Here is a 13,710-nt window from a genome sequence, read left to right as displayed (position 1 = left end):
TGGGACAACTGTATATTCATTCACGATTCACGGTGAAAAAGTATTGCTGCTGGAGGTCTAATTCTTCTTTAGGAGGAATGCAAATATAGCAAAAGTGGTCCCAAGAAAAGGTGAATTATTTCCACCGCCGGATAAACTTCCAATTGTTTCTTTTTCTCGTCTTCATTCCTTCTGTGTGACTAGTATCTTGCAGTTCCACTAAAAAGAACTCATGCGTAAGTCGCTATATTAAGCAAAGTTCCTAACCTAAACATGACATTACAATAACTACTAAGACAAATAGGCTAACAAAATATAACAATTTTTGAAGCACCGGTACTGGTACATTGTGTGATGACGGCTCCGCCTTTTACATGATATAGCAGAGATTCATGACTTACTTTATCTAATGCAGCGGTTCTCAACCTTTTTGGACATGCGCCACCCTCGGCGATGGCCAAAAAGTTCGGGCCCCTCTGCACTTATCGTCACGTCAAAAAGAGCACATCATCTAATACAGAGATAGGCAACCTTTTTGCTAATCACGGTCACATTTCAATTACTTAGGTAGCGCAAGGCCGCATTACAGGGCATAGCCGCCACATAGCAACCTATATTGCATTAAGTCTGTCTTAAGCAGTGCAGTTGGCCAGCTATTACCAACAGCTACATAGCGCACCAAGCTTTAGGCTACTGCCAAATCTATGAAGTAATGAATGACTTACACGTGGGAATTGCTCTAAATCTTCAAAGAATATCAAAAATTTGCTCAAATGATGTTGAGTGCGACTGCTGGAGCTGGCGAGCTTTCTTGAATACGAAATAGGTTTCTTCTTCAACAATCGTCTTCTGAAAATGGTTGTGAAACACATCTTTAGTCAGAATTCAAACAGACTTAGTCAATTTCTCGCGCCCCGCAGGTTGAGAACCACTGATCTAATGTATTGAAGCAAAATGTTCCTCATTTGAGGTGGCATGTGTGCCAAACAAATCCAGCAGTGGATGAAAACATCTCTATGCTATATGGCCCGAAAATTACATGAACAAGCCAACAGTTTCAACTCATCTGTGGCGGAGTATGTGGTGTCACAGGTCACTATGTGAGTCGACTAATATCCCAAAATAGAACAGAGAATGCGGTGAATGAAATATTTCAATAATGAAATCAAAGTCATCCCGGTGGTGCGCAGTGTGCACAGTCGCAGATATTCTCGGTAACAAATACTATGCAGTACTGTACCTTTTACGATGCGTATCCCGTTCAGCATTCCTAGGAATCTTCAACGATCCACTTTCTTTAAGCACAACAAGCTTCGCTCCACCCGGGTAGGAATCCCGGTACGTTTAGCGAGGCACCGATTCCATATTGGCGCTCCACCCTTTGCTCAAATCTCAATAATGGCCAGACGACGATACGACACTCGAACGATTTCAAAATGAGTGGTATTCATCCGCTGACATGCCACGAATAATATTTACTGGCCATATTATAATGTTTGATTTAGGTCGTATTTTTCCATACAGAAACATTTATCATTACATATAGTCCCTTTCTTTTCCATCTAATCTCGTATAAATTGATAAATATTCCACGTGATGTTACTACTTACTGTACTTACATAACCAGACGCTGCTTGTGATGTCACAGTTGTGCGTTGGTTGTTTACTACGAAACCCAGAAAAAGCAGTAACGCGTAACCCTAACCTACTGTAACCTATGACAGATCGCCATGTTCGCCATTAACAAATGGTCAACTGAGCACGCGGTGATGACATTTCTAGTTTCCCGAACAATATTATGCATCCTAAACTGATATTTTAACTTATCAGTCCTATCCGTGGTAACCAACGAGACCGGCCGTATAGCCATAGCCTTATAATATAATATAGTGGCTATGGTGTACCACATTAGCTACGATTGTCAGTTGTTTCTTTTACCCTAGTATGTACTTTACTGAAATTGGTACTAGGGCCAACAATTAGCGTATGATAGACCCCAGTCTCGCGAACGTGTTTGAATCTGGTCAAATCTCCACAAAAATGATATCAGTAACATTCAGTTCCACGTATAACATTGGCCGCAGCGATTTTCAAGCTAATCAATTTTGCCAATAGCCTGATAAACTCCAGGAACGAGTAGCTGCCAGTAATTCTGCGAAGAAATTCTGGTAACTTGACTTTACAGCTAAATTAAGGTAATAATACATATCAAAATGTAAAATTACAAGCTACTCACAGTTATTGGCTGCGACTGGTAATTCGTTGCAAAATTTACAGAGATTTCCCAGTAAATCTACCAGATTTTTTTCAGTGTAGGTTTTGATGGTATGTTGCTTTCGGGTATTTGCGTTTCAAAACGTATATATATATATATCCAATGTTCCCTCCAATTTTTCACTAGTCTGCGCGGTCTCACCAATTCACTGCACGGTCCCTTGGACAAGAGTGCGTAGCCACAAATGGAATCCCTATTTATCCGCAATTTTTCCGGTAATGTATGGTATTGACTGAAAAAAGATCGTCCCTTTGACTCGACTCCCGATTTTCCCGAATTTTGCGAAACTATGACGTTTGGTGCGACAGACTCGAGTTTTTTTAATCGCATTTTAATACACTTTGTACAAAAAGAGATGGTTTCGCTTCGTCTGATTTTATTTTCGAACCACAGGTTTTTTTTTTTGTGCGTGGCATACATTTTGCTGTGCGTGCAGACTTTGTCAGCAGTGCGCGCGTATTGTTTATAACCCACCTATAACAAGGTGATCTAACTGCAATCGGTACGGACATACAGCGAAATCCTGAAGAGGTTAACAAAGTTGTATAAAAGATGGAGATTGAGATAAAAAATACGAGTGTTATACAGGGCTGTGGAGTCGGTAGATTTTACCACCAACTCCAACTCCGACTCCGAGTCCCGACATTTTCATTATACCGACTCCAATTCCGACTCCGACTCCTCAGAATTTCAATATAAATATACCGACTCCAACTCTGACTCCGACTCTCGAGTCTTTAAACGTACCGACTCCGGCTTCGACTCTGACTATTTTCGTAAGAGCACTCCGACTCCAACAGTATTACCAATTTACTTCGAAAATTATATGCCACAGTGTCGGTTAAATGACTATCATATAACCATTAAACATATATGCTAACATATGAATAACGATGGCACGCAAAATTGTTTCATTGGGGCACAGAATTATTCATTATGCAATTAATATGGAAGAATGCCTTTCTACATATCCTTCCTTTTTTCATATTTTATAAGTGTTTATAACATGGACTCTATAATACCCTAATACGTATGAATCCTTCAACGATGACATTGATCCAATCCTGTATCATTAATATGTAGATAAAACAATCGAAGTGTAGCTTTTGTGTAGACCTAAGAGTCAGCAACTAACAAAGACATGTAACTTACTAACTTTCTCATTACACACTATAGCCTACTCCAGTGGCGGCTCGTGACAATATCGGGTGGTGGGGCAAGGGCCGCAAGCGACTTGTTATCAATATGACGTCACAGTAGCGTTTTTCAACGTTCATGATGGCCACATGAATTTCCCGTAAACAATGATTTTTAACGTAGGTGCACAGACCAACCAAAAATACACAGACCAACTACCTACAAAGAGCATTCGCATGACACCTTGTGGTGTTTTAATCGTTCCATGCTCAGCAATTCTGTAAAGTGCTGCAGCGCCTCCGACCCGATTTGTATATGGATTCTCGTCCCGAAAGCGAGTCAAATCGATTTGCCCTCGTCCGAAAGTGTTTGGTACACGATCCTGATGCGTTACGACCAGGGGATAGGCAATCAAAGCGGTGGCACCCATAAACGTAAAACATTATAAAAAGCCAGCTGTTATCCATGGAAGATTAATTACGAGTCTGCCTGCCATCATTCAAGCAGGAATCAAAGCATTGTGTTAAATTGAAATGCGAGCACATATCGCATTAAACAATTTCATGAATAAATTATTTCATCTTGATGAATTTTTCACTTTTTTTCCATAGCCATAACAAAATATATCGGTAAATTAACTGTCAGTGTGCCTCGAGTAATAAGGATGAAAACCACTCACTTTTCCTTAGCCATAGACATGGTTGAGTTACCTGGGCTCACTTGATTGAAATTATTCGGAAAGAACATGATGTGTACAGTCGTCCGCCCACCACCATTAATTTATGTCTTGTATAAGTATTGTGCGCGACGTGATTTCTTATTAGCAAAATGTTCAATAACGAGTTTATTGAAATCTGGAATTCCCAGAACCACGTCGTTGTGAATCGAGTGAACATCCAACGCATTAAGCCTATCTTGGCCCATCCTGTTTCTGAGAAAGGTCTTGATACGTTTCAATGTGCTGAAACTGCGCTCGGATTCCGCGGATGAAATCGGGGTGGTCAAAATGATATTCAGAAAGCTAGTTACTGTAGCAAAGTTGATCGAAAGCGAATTTTCAACTAGGAATTTTGAAAGTTCACTAGTGGTTTTAATTTCTGAAAAGGATGTGTTAGAATACAAACAAGTCAACTCGCTCTCCAACCGAGCAATGTCGATCATCGGGTAATAACGAGGCACGCTGCGCAGTAGAAGGAAAATGAATTTTGTAGGCAGGGAAATTTCCCGGATTTAACAGGGCGAAAGTAACCAACTGGTCACTATTCAGACGATGTTGGATTTGGGACATCAGTATATCGCAACATTCGTAAGCCGCAACAAGCAGGTTTTGCACACTTATCCCACGACGTAAAAGCGCTGTGTCACCAGCGAAGTGTACATTCGCCCGGATATGCGAAATTGCCTCACAAAAATGTGCAATACACGGTGTCGAGATGTTCGCGCAAAATGCTATCAATGGAAGCCGTGTATCTAATTAGATCCAAAAATACCCCCCTATTGAGAGAGCATTCCTTCTCATCGTGGCCTCGAAGGGGCAATTCATGAATTCCAATAAATTTAATGGCATCAATCACCCGAGAGAGAACATGCCTATTCTTATCTACAAGCTCATTGTGCTTGCAGACTGATACGCGATAACTTTCATTGAGCTGCGACATTGCATTTACTCTGCCAAACAATTTATATTTAACTGCACTAGCCATGTGCACTTGGGATTTTTGGTGCGTTTTCAGACGCTCTGACAAATGCTTCAGATCGCGATAACCAATTTTGTTCCAACAAGAGCCACTGCTTCCGGTACCGGCACTGTCGAATAAAAGACAGTAAAAGCAAAACAAGGCGTTTTTATCCTCGCCATAAGTAAGCCATTCATTTTTATCGAAATGCGCTGAAGAAAAGGCACGAGTGCGCTTTCCTCCGGCGTACGATTGGATCAATGGGCAATTTCTAGGCTGATACGGACCTAGTCGCTTTACCTCTAATTTTTGCTCTAAAGGCAGCTGGCTAAACGGCGTACGGAGCAAAGATTCAACACGATTCATGTTCGCACTTGACCTGACTACTTATCTGCAGAAATGGAAATGACTATAAATCGAGAGATTGCGTATGCCTAACTGGAAAGGTCAACGAGTTCGGACACATACGCAATTGTTATCTCATAGATTGGACAAGGAAATGTCATATTGAATCCAAAACATCATTCTGAAGAACTACGGATAGCAGCCTCGGAAATTCGGTCCCGGTACAGCTTGGGAGATTCTGGCCTTGAGGCTGGAGACTGTCACACGACACATACGGCTTACGGTCTATACTCTATAGTGTCTATATGTCTGCTGCAAAATCGCTTTCGGAAAATATATTACCGAATAAATACGTGGATGAAAGCCGAAAACTTGGTACACTGTTACATGAAATCATCGAGAAGTATAGCCTCATGACCGTTTTCGGTATGGTACACTGTCAAAATTAATACGAACAGATCAACGCCGAATTTTGCGTAATATTTACTGAGGAATCGGCTGATCAAGCGATCAGCTGTTAGCCGCCATCGAAAACGAAACAGCTATCGCGCTTGACAGGGGTTGTAATTGTGAGCAAATGGCCCGAAGGCCACCATTCCACGGTGAAATTGACATTGGAGAATATAAAATAAAACTAAATATTTGAATGCAAACCGAGGATGTTAGTAAACTGTTTCATGATATCATCATCTCATCACCTATCTCAGTATGGAACACAGATACACCGGCTTTTGCGTGAAATCCGCAATGCGTTAGGTAGGCTAAGTGTCAGATCAGCGCACATCTCTACCATACTCGAACTTAATAACGAAATTGCTGCCCTAATCATTGAGTGTCAACCTTGAGACTTGGCACAGCGTTCGATACTAAAATCAAGACATACCATGTAAAAGTTCATGACGGATCTAGCTAAGGAGCATCGTTAAAATCAATGGAGACCAATACCGGCTTTGCGTGAAATATGTTTGCGATACATGACCGATCAGCACACACTCGACTTTGGAAACGGAATTACTACCCTAAACTTTGAGTAGAAACCCTGAAACTTAGGACAGTGTTAAATACCACCATCACGACATGACATACCAAGTTTCAAGAATTATCATGGTGTGAAACACCATCAAAATCGACCTGTACCAGCAACGGTCGACTCAACGCATATCACGGTATCCGAGTTCAGATATAGATACGATTGTTACATCACACCTTAGGGGCCAGCAAGCATATTTGCCCCGGTTGCTCGGCCATTTTACGAATAGGAGAGAGTAAAGCAACGTTTCTTAATTGTGCGCAGCTTTGAGAGAATAGATAGTGAAAGCTTGTTATGAGCGCTACCGGGGCAAGCCCCGGCTAGGCATTCACAAAGCGAAAACACAGAAGAGAATTCGATTTTCGCGGAGACTTCGCTATGTATGGGCATTTGCAAGCGAAAGCACAAGAAGAACGCGGGTTTCGCTGTGATCTCGACATATATTGAGCGCTGTGCGTCTATAAATGGTTAAATTGTTATTGAACAGAATTTTAGGTGGGGCAATGCCCCAGTTGCCCTATAGGACGAGCCGCCACTGGCCTACTCATTACAAGCACATACACACTCTCACTGCTAGGTAACATTGGTCAGAAACGAAATTTAGGAAGTAGTCAAATAGCACATGTATATGTATAATTGTATATGCACTTAGTGAAGTATTATAGATTTTCCCACTTCATGATCGGTTGACAAAAAAAATGGTCAACTTTCCACTCAGCTCCCGAAATACCCGCCGGAGCGTCACTTCGGTGCTGATTTACGGCATCTCAGTCGGATTTTGCTATAAATATGACCAAAATTCTCAAAAAAGAGGACAAACGGGCGTACTCCGAGGACAATTTCAAAAAAGTCAAAAAAGAGGACAAATTCTCTTAAAAGAGGACGTATGGTATCCTTAATTATAGATAATTAGGTAACGTAGGTTAGTTATCTATAGAAGTATTCAAGGACTAACTTGCAGTCTTTCTTAATCATTTGTTCGACCCAAGCAGCTGAGCTACACTACAAATATTTTAAATTTGCCAAGTGGGAAGCAGCGTTTGGTTATATTAACATCAGTTGAACAACTTTACAAAACCAGACGATGTGTTTAATCTGTCACAGTATCAGGGTCATTTTCACAAACTCCGACTCCGACTCCAGCCACTATAGTTTTCAAGACTCCGACTCCGACTCCGACTACACCGACTCCGACTCCAACTCCACAGCCCTGGTGTTGTACCAATGATTATAAATTTCTTAATCACCATTAAGTGCAAAGCGCCGCGTCAGGTTTTTCGACATATAGAGCAGAGGCCAGGATTCAGGTCGCGTGAGAATGCTCGAACACAACATTCGCCGAAGTCAGGACTTCCATCATACGCTTAGAAAATGGTCACTCCCGACTAATAGGGTGGCGAGATAGATTAGTGTTATAATCCCCACTACCGTAAGCATCGAATTTTGCAAGTTGACGAACTATATCGCTTCGAAGTATCAAAAGTCATCTGCAAATATTTTTCCAATAATTTGCCACCTGTGTTTGATTACTTTTTCATACCTGCTAAAAATATCCACTCCCATTACAAGAGATCCTCGTCAAAAGGAAATATCCACCTACCCCCACCCAATAGCAACCTAACTAAGAGATCTATCGACTACTCGGGACCCATCATCTGGAATGCATTACCACTACATATCCGTGAATTGCCTTATAATAGATTAAAAAAATCCCTACTTGATCACCTCTTGTCGTTATACTAACACTGTTGCCCTACGTCGCCCAGACAGTGCTTTATTGATCATTTGCCACCATCGTTTAATTTTTCTTCTATTTTCCTTTTTTAACTAACATTTTTTACAGCCAGACTGTTTAGATTCAAGTGTACCTGTTTGATGCTGGTGTGATCAGACTAGATGACCTTCACGGTCTTATCGATCATTCCTATCTAATGTGCAATGTGCATGCATATTTTCTGTGTCACCATCACTGCTATGTGTTATGTATTTTAGTTTGATCAAAATAAAGACCTCTCGCTCTGTAATCCGCAACTGCAACACCAATGGGCTGTGGGTTCGAGTCCGACCGAGGTCGACTCCAGAATTCCTACCTGAGTGTTAAAGGTTTATCTAGGCGCCTCCTCGCTACCACATCCGTGTAAGCGACTAAGCGGTGTCTTATGAAAGCCTAGAAGTGGACGGTGCTACAAGTTGGCAGCTATGGACTAAAAATGAAGAAACTTGGCCTGGTGTAAATGAACATAGTAGTCGACAAATACCATGAATACCTCAAACAAACAAACAAAACCCGTACTAGTAAGAAAGTTGGCGTTTCTGACGCTCGCCCAGCTCAAATCAATGGATAACGTGGGAACAATTAATCCTCTCCAAAATCGTGTTTTACTCATTTAAGCAACGTACCCCGAAACGATGATGATAAATAACAGATACTTGAGACCTTACCACTGCAATGACTGCAGAAATTGTTCAACTATCAATATCAGGATACAAGTGACTCGGGCTACCATATTTCGCAATTTGGAAAAGAGGACACTTCTTAAAAATGATAAAACTTAGTTTATCGAATTTGAAAACAGCTGATTTTACTGGAAATCTTGTTGTGTTGACAAAAAAAGGTCATCGCTTAGACTCCACTCCCGAATTACACAGATTTTACGTTACTTCTGCGGTGTAGGCTAAAAAAAGATGTCACGGCATATTTCAGCTCTAGGAGCTTGTAAGACATTGCGTATATACAATCATACGTAGATGAAGTCTGGTAAATCAGCAGCAGGCTGACGATTTCCGGGACTTAGGCAAAGGTTCTGTATAGTTGATCTCGGGACTGGACAGGATATGCAGCATGTTAATTTTGAAGTATGACTGGGAATTGTCATCTTAAAAGTCAATCAATGTGATTACCAGCATGATACTGTGCATCGGTGTGTAATAATAAACACACGACCAAGTTTCCCAACTTTATTGCAAATAAATGAATATATATAAAATATCAGTCGTTCCAGTGTTTCCAAAATTTTATATAGGCCATACGTTAGACGATCACGAGCAAAGATTGTCACTGCATGTGGGTTTATCAATTGGGCAATTTGAGCAAAATTCGCCGAGCTTGTACGGTTTTTCTCCACGGAAATTCCCATTCGGCGCGTAATGACAAGCGACTAGGATATCGTATCTGTTCTTTGTGGACCCGCGGACATCAACCGACCTGTAAAGAGAAAGTCAGTATTTAATAAAATACGAATTCCTCATTTGGCGACGGGGCGGGGACACACACGGCGATTTCGCATGAAGGCATATATTTTCAAGCATCGATACCGCTATTTTTTTTTTTTTGTTATGTGATATGGCTGTATGAACAATGAGCACCCAGTACAGAGAGATTTATTTCTTGAATTAAAAGTCCGAATACCTTTTAAAACGGAGAGTTCTCATTATCATTTTCAAGTTTGCCGTTTTTAAAACTTGTTCTTAAGGTCACCTCATGTGCACTTGTGCAGTATATTGAACACAGTTGCTACAAGTTACTGAACTTACGGGCAGCGACCGATGGCGCATCCTACTTTGCGCGAATCCGACCAGACAACTTGCGTGTAATGTCCGCACATTTTCCCGGGTATGCACGATACCGTATTGAAGTCATAGAACATTTTCTGCAATAATGGTACATATTTTGAGTGAGCGGTATTCGCTGTTTGTCTGTCTACTCCGTTACCACATCTTTAGATGAACTGGTCAAAACTTTTTCGTGTAACATGTATCTGATGAATTAGCGATATGTTGCATGCAAACTATACATTTGGCAACGAGTTTTTGCACAGAAATATTTGACGGGCCTCATATAATCAATTAATATCGTACTGCAACTATATTCGTTATAGTTCATTGAAAGAACTCGGCCGTTTAAATGATATGTATCGGCTATCGATGACAAATGCAAACCGATATGTCGCACTATTGCATCTTACTTACTTTCGAAATTCCACAATATAATTTACCTCCTCGTCCCATTTTTCGACGACAAACGTTGGATCTGTGTGTGATTTAGCGATGGACATGCCAACAAATAAATTTTCTCCAAGAGGATAATCATATCCCTTCATTTCTCGTTCTGAGCTTGAAGAATGGGCGAACTTACACTTTCTGTGGTGGAAGAGAAATGTTGTATAGGTAAAAGGACACACATCGGAATCGCTAATCGCATCTCCCGGCGGTTCATAGGTGATCATATCACATAGGTGAATTTCATAACATGAATTGGCCCCATCCGCTACGTAAGTGGAATGTCCTTCGGAGTTCACGCAATAAGTGAGATTACAATTGGGGCTAGATTAGGTTTTAGTTTATAGAGTATCACGATAAAGTATAGATAACTCAGCTCCGTAGGTTAGTCATCTATAGATAAAGCGTCGCATGTTAGATTGTCGTTTTTCATTGCGTCGCACGCTCAAATTTTTGCGGAAGCGTGCACTAAATACTTGCGACGTCACTCGCTGCAATCTCACTTTTTCACTACGACGAGTGCGACGTCATCACAGGGTGAGAATAGCATATTGATTTTATAATCAGCCCTTTACCAAGTTTTTTCACGGTATGCACAGGGATATATAGGCCTATGACTGCTTATATATTTTCATAACTATGATCCTATATAGTACCTTTCGATCAACAGTGTCGCATGGGTTGCGAAGATTGTACTAAATTGCAAACCTGACAAACTTTCGAGACATTTTGGCAACTTTATCGTCCCATTCCAACGCAACCATGTCGGCCGCTGGAGGATCCACTGCAGCACGGGCCAAGTTGTGCGCCTTCACAAATTTCTCTTTCATGTTATCCGTGATTTTCATGTAACTGAACTTCCTGGGTTTATGCGCTGAAGACCAAAGCACTTTTCATGAAACATCATGATAGTATTCTAGCAGCAGTATGACAAGGATAACCATAAACCATACATTACCAAGCTGGAAGACATGCGCTATGTAATCTACTGTGTTTGCTAGGCGTTTGGACAGGCCTATACACCTCAATTTCCTCCATGGCATATAGGTTAAGTGGCATTCGAATACCGAGGTCTGATTGCTCTGCTATACATTTGACTCACTTTTAAAAAGCCGTACTGAGAAGAGGAGGTTACTTAATACGATTTGATAATCTCAGAAGTACATCGCTAAGACAACACTAAAGTTACAGTATAAATGAATACATAAACACAAAATAGCACTGGCCAGTTACGACATACGCCACGCTTCCACTGTCAATGTAACAGGATTTTGTAATGATGATATTTGCATAATGCTACTCACATGCAGAATGTGCCCCCCTGCTGCAAACGAAACAAAATTAAATTAAAAGAGACGGGACATTTTTCATAGCCAATATAAGGTGCATGTAACGTATAAGTAGGCATGTAAATAATACTAGTTATTCTGCTTCATTTCAAATAGATGTAATGTAATAGCGACATCGGCATATTATAATCAGTATTAAATAATTGAAACGGTGCTTGGGAGGGGCGCCGAGATGCCTAATTTGATTTTGCCAAGGACACAAATTGTTAAAAGCCGTTATCTAAGGTAGAGACACAAGTGCTTTTTCATTTCGGTATTGACAAGAATGATTTTTGTCGGCGATATAATGCAATCTGTACAAATCGAATCCCAATTCAACAGCCGCAAGACGAAGTTTGGTAAAGTTGAACGGCAGAGAGAATAGGAATAGGTCCACAATCAATGTTCCCTATAATTTTTGAACAGTCTGCGCACACTCACCAACTCACTGCGCAGACCCTTGGACAACAGTGCGTAACGACTAAAAAAAGGTCATCACTTCGGATTTTTGTGCGCAACTTAGACTTTCATTGGGTCTAGTATGTGTTATGTGTTGAAGCAAAAGTTCGAATTTCTTACATATTGAATTTTGTGATGCTTTTGAAGTAGAGACAACGTTTATTCAATATCATCTTAAGTATAATTATGCTTCGTTACTTGCAATCTCCGCTACCAGTTAATGTATTATGACTGTACTCTCGCATTCTATTGAGATGTAAGATTCCTCACCCTCCGTTATGTCGATTGACAATCTGGTGTTCTGAAAAGAATACCGTTGTTAGCGCTTGTGCGATGTGCTGGCGATCGCGAAATACCCACTTGCTTCATCTCTTTCAATAACTGCGAGGAGCAGTATGACGTAAACAGCCACTCTCATTTTGATGTTACTGTATAAGTGTATTTCTATGGTACTGTATGCACGATTTATATATCCACCCGCGTAGTGCCACTACATTCTAAATTATCGTGTTATATAGTGATTGTCAATATGGTATGCTGCGTACTGCATATTTGCTGCTGTTCAGCACTTGGTAGACCTATACATCTCAGCTTGTCCGCCATCACAATTGCACATTGCACGCAATCCACGCATACAATAAAGTTACAATTGAATAGTATATTCAATGAAATGAACCCGAATATTTTCGGCTGACACTCGTAAGGGGTATTCGTCAGCAACTAGTAGAGAATTGGAAAGAACACTGTAGTGTATCTCAACAATCGTATCACAAAATATGACGTCACCAGCATGAAATTTCGAATGAGAGAGCGTTCAATGTACTATTTTTAGGTGGTACACAAACTCCTTTTGTTGACAGAGTTTTGGTTGGTGTATTTCGATAAAAGTCGACTCCAAGACACACAGATGGAAGCGTGAACGGTATATTACCAGAGCTGGTCAAAGCAATAAGCATTGCCACTTCATCTATAACAGTGATTCTTTACTTTTACTACCCCGCGGAACACTTACGCTAATCTTCAAACCTTCGTAGAACCCCAAATTTGCGCTGAACCACAAAATCAAAAAGGGACCACAATGCACATCTAATACATTGATGTATGTTACTGGCGCAAAAATGACCTGCGCGGTAACAGAGTGTTAAACCATTTAAACCATAAATAAAACGAAACGAAAACATTATAATGAATATATATTGTAAATCAGTGCGAATTTTGCTGTTCCCTTTCAGATACCAGTTTGAAAATTCGAGGAATAACCTTGGAAAAATTGATCGTATTTTTCGGTCAAAACGCAACAGCGTGATACCAATTGCTCAATCACAAATGAGCATAAATTGGAGATCGAATTGTAATTGAGAAGGACGGACCCAACCTTTACTGCGTACGTCACGGCACACGGCGTACCACCAAAACAAAAACAACTACACTATTACTGATCGCGCCTAATTACCTGCAACCCATGATGAACAAAAGCGGCGT

General features: G+C 40.7%; 1 protein-coding gene and 2 long non-coding RNA genes across 4 annotated transcripts in view; 1 reads left to right on the top strand and 2 right to left on the bottom strand.

Annotated features, from left to right (window-relative positions):
- LOC145439713 (uncharacterized) overlaps positions 1-13,710 on the top strand; it is an 84,662-nt gene that overhangs the window by 21,569 nt on the left and 49,383 nt on the right. The gene's annotated exons all lie outside the window — the stretch shown is intronic.
- On the bottom strand, positions 16-2,281 carry LOC145439714 (uncharacterized). Its single transcript, XR_013915322.1, has 3 exons — positions 1,220-2,281; positions 705-828; positions 16-198 (listed from the first exon to the last, which is right to left on the bottom strand). It is a non-coding gene; the product is annotated as an uncharacterized LOC145439714 (long non-coding RNA).
- On the bottom strand, positions 9,387-12,754 carry LOC145439701 (GLIPR1-like protein 1). Of its 2 annotated transcripts, none has more exons than XM_080317263.1 (7): positions 12,589-12,754; positions 12,499-12,529; positions 11,746-11,765; positions 11,150-11,315; positions 10,438-10,582; positions 9,977-10,092; positions 9,387-9,647 (listed from the first exon to the last, which is right to left on the bottom strand). In XM_080317263.1, the coding sequence occupies exons 1-7, from the start codon at positions 12,644-12,646 to the stop codon at positions 9,482-9,484; spliced, it is 702 nt and encodes a 233-aa protein (XP_080173389.1). In that variant the 5' UTR covers positions 12,647-12,754; the 3' UTR covers positions 9,387-9,481. The 2 variants fall into 2 exon arrangements, with proteins under 2 accessions (XP_080173389.1, XP_080173390.1); XM_080317264.1 differs by having other exon boundaries at positions 11,746-11,762.

Source organism: Botryllus schlosseri, chromosome 5, assembly GCF_051294905.1.
Source record: "Botryllus schlosseri isolate E-star chromosome 5, Bs_hap1, whole genome shotgun sequence".
Lineage (NCBI taxonomy): Eukaryota > Metazoa > Chordata > Ascidiacea > Stolidobranchia > Styelidae > Botryllus > Botryllus schlosseri.
The sequence above is the reverse complement of the archived record's forward strand: the minus strand, read 5'-3'. Positions and strand labels throughout refer to the sequence as shown.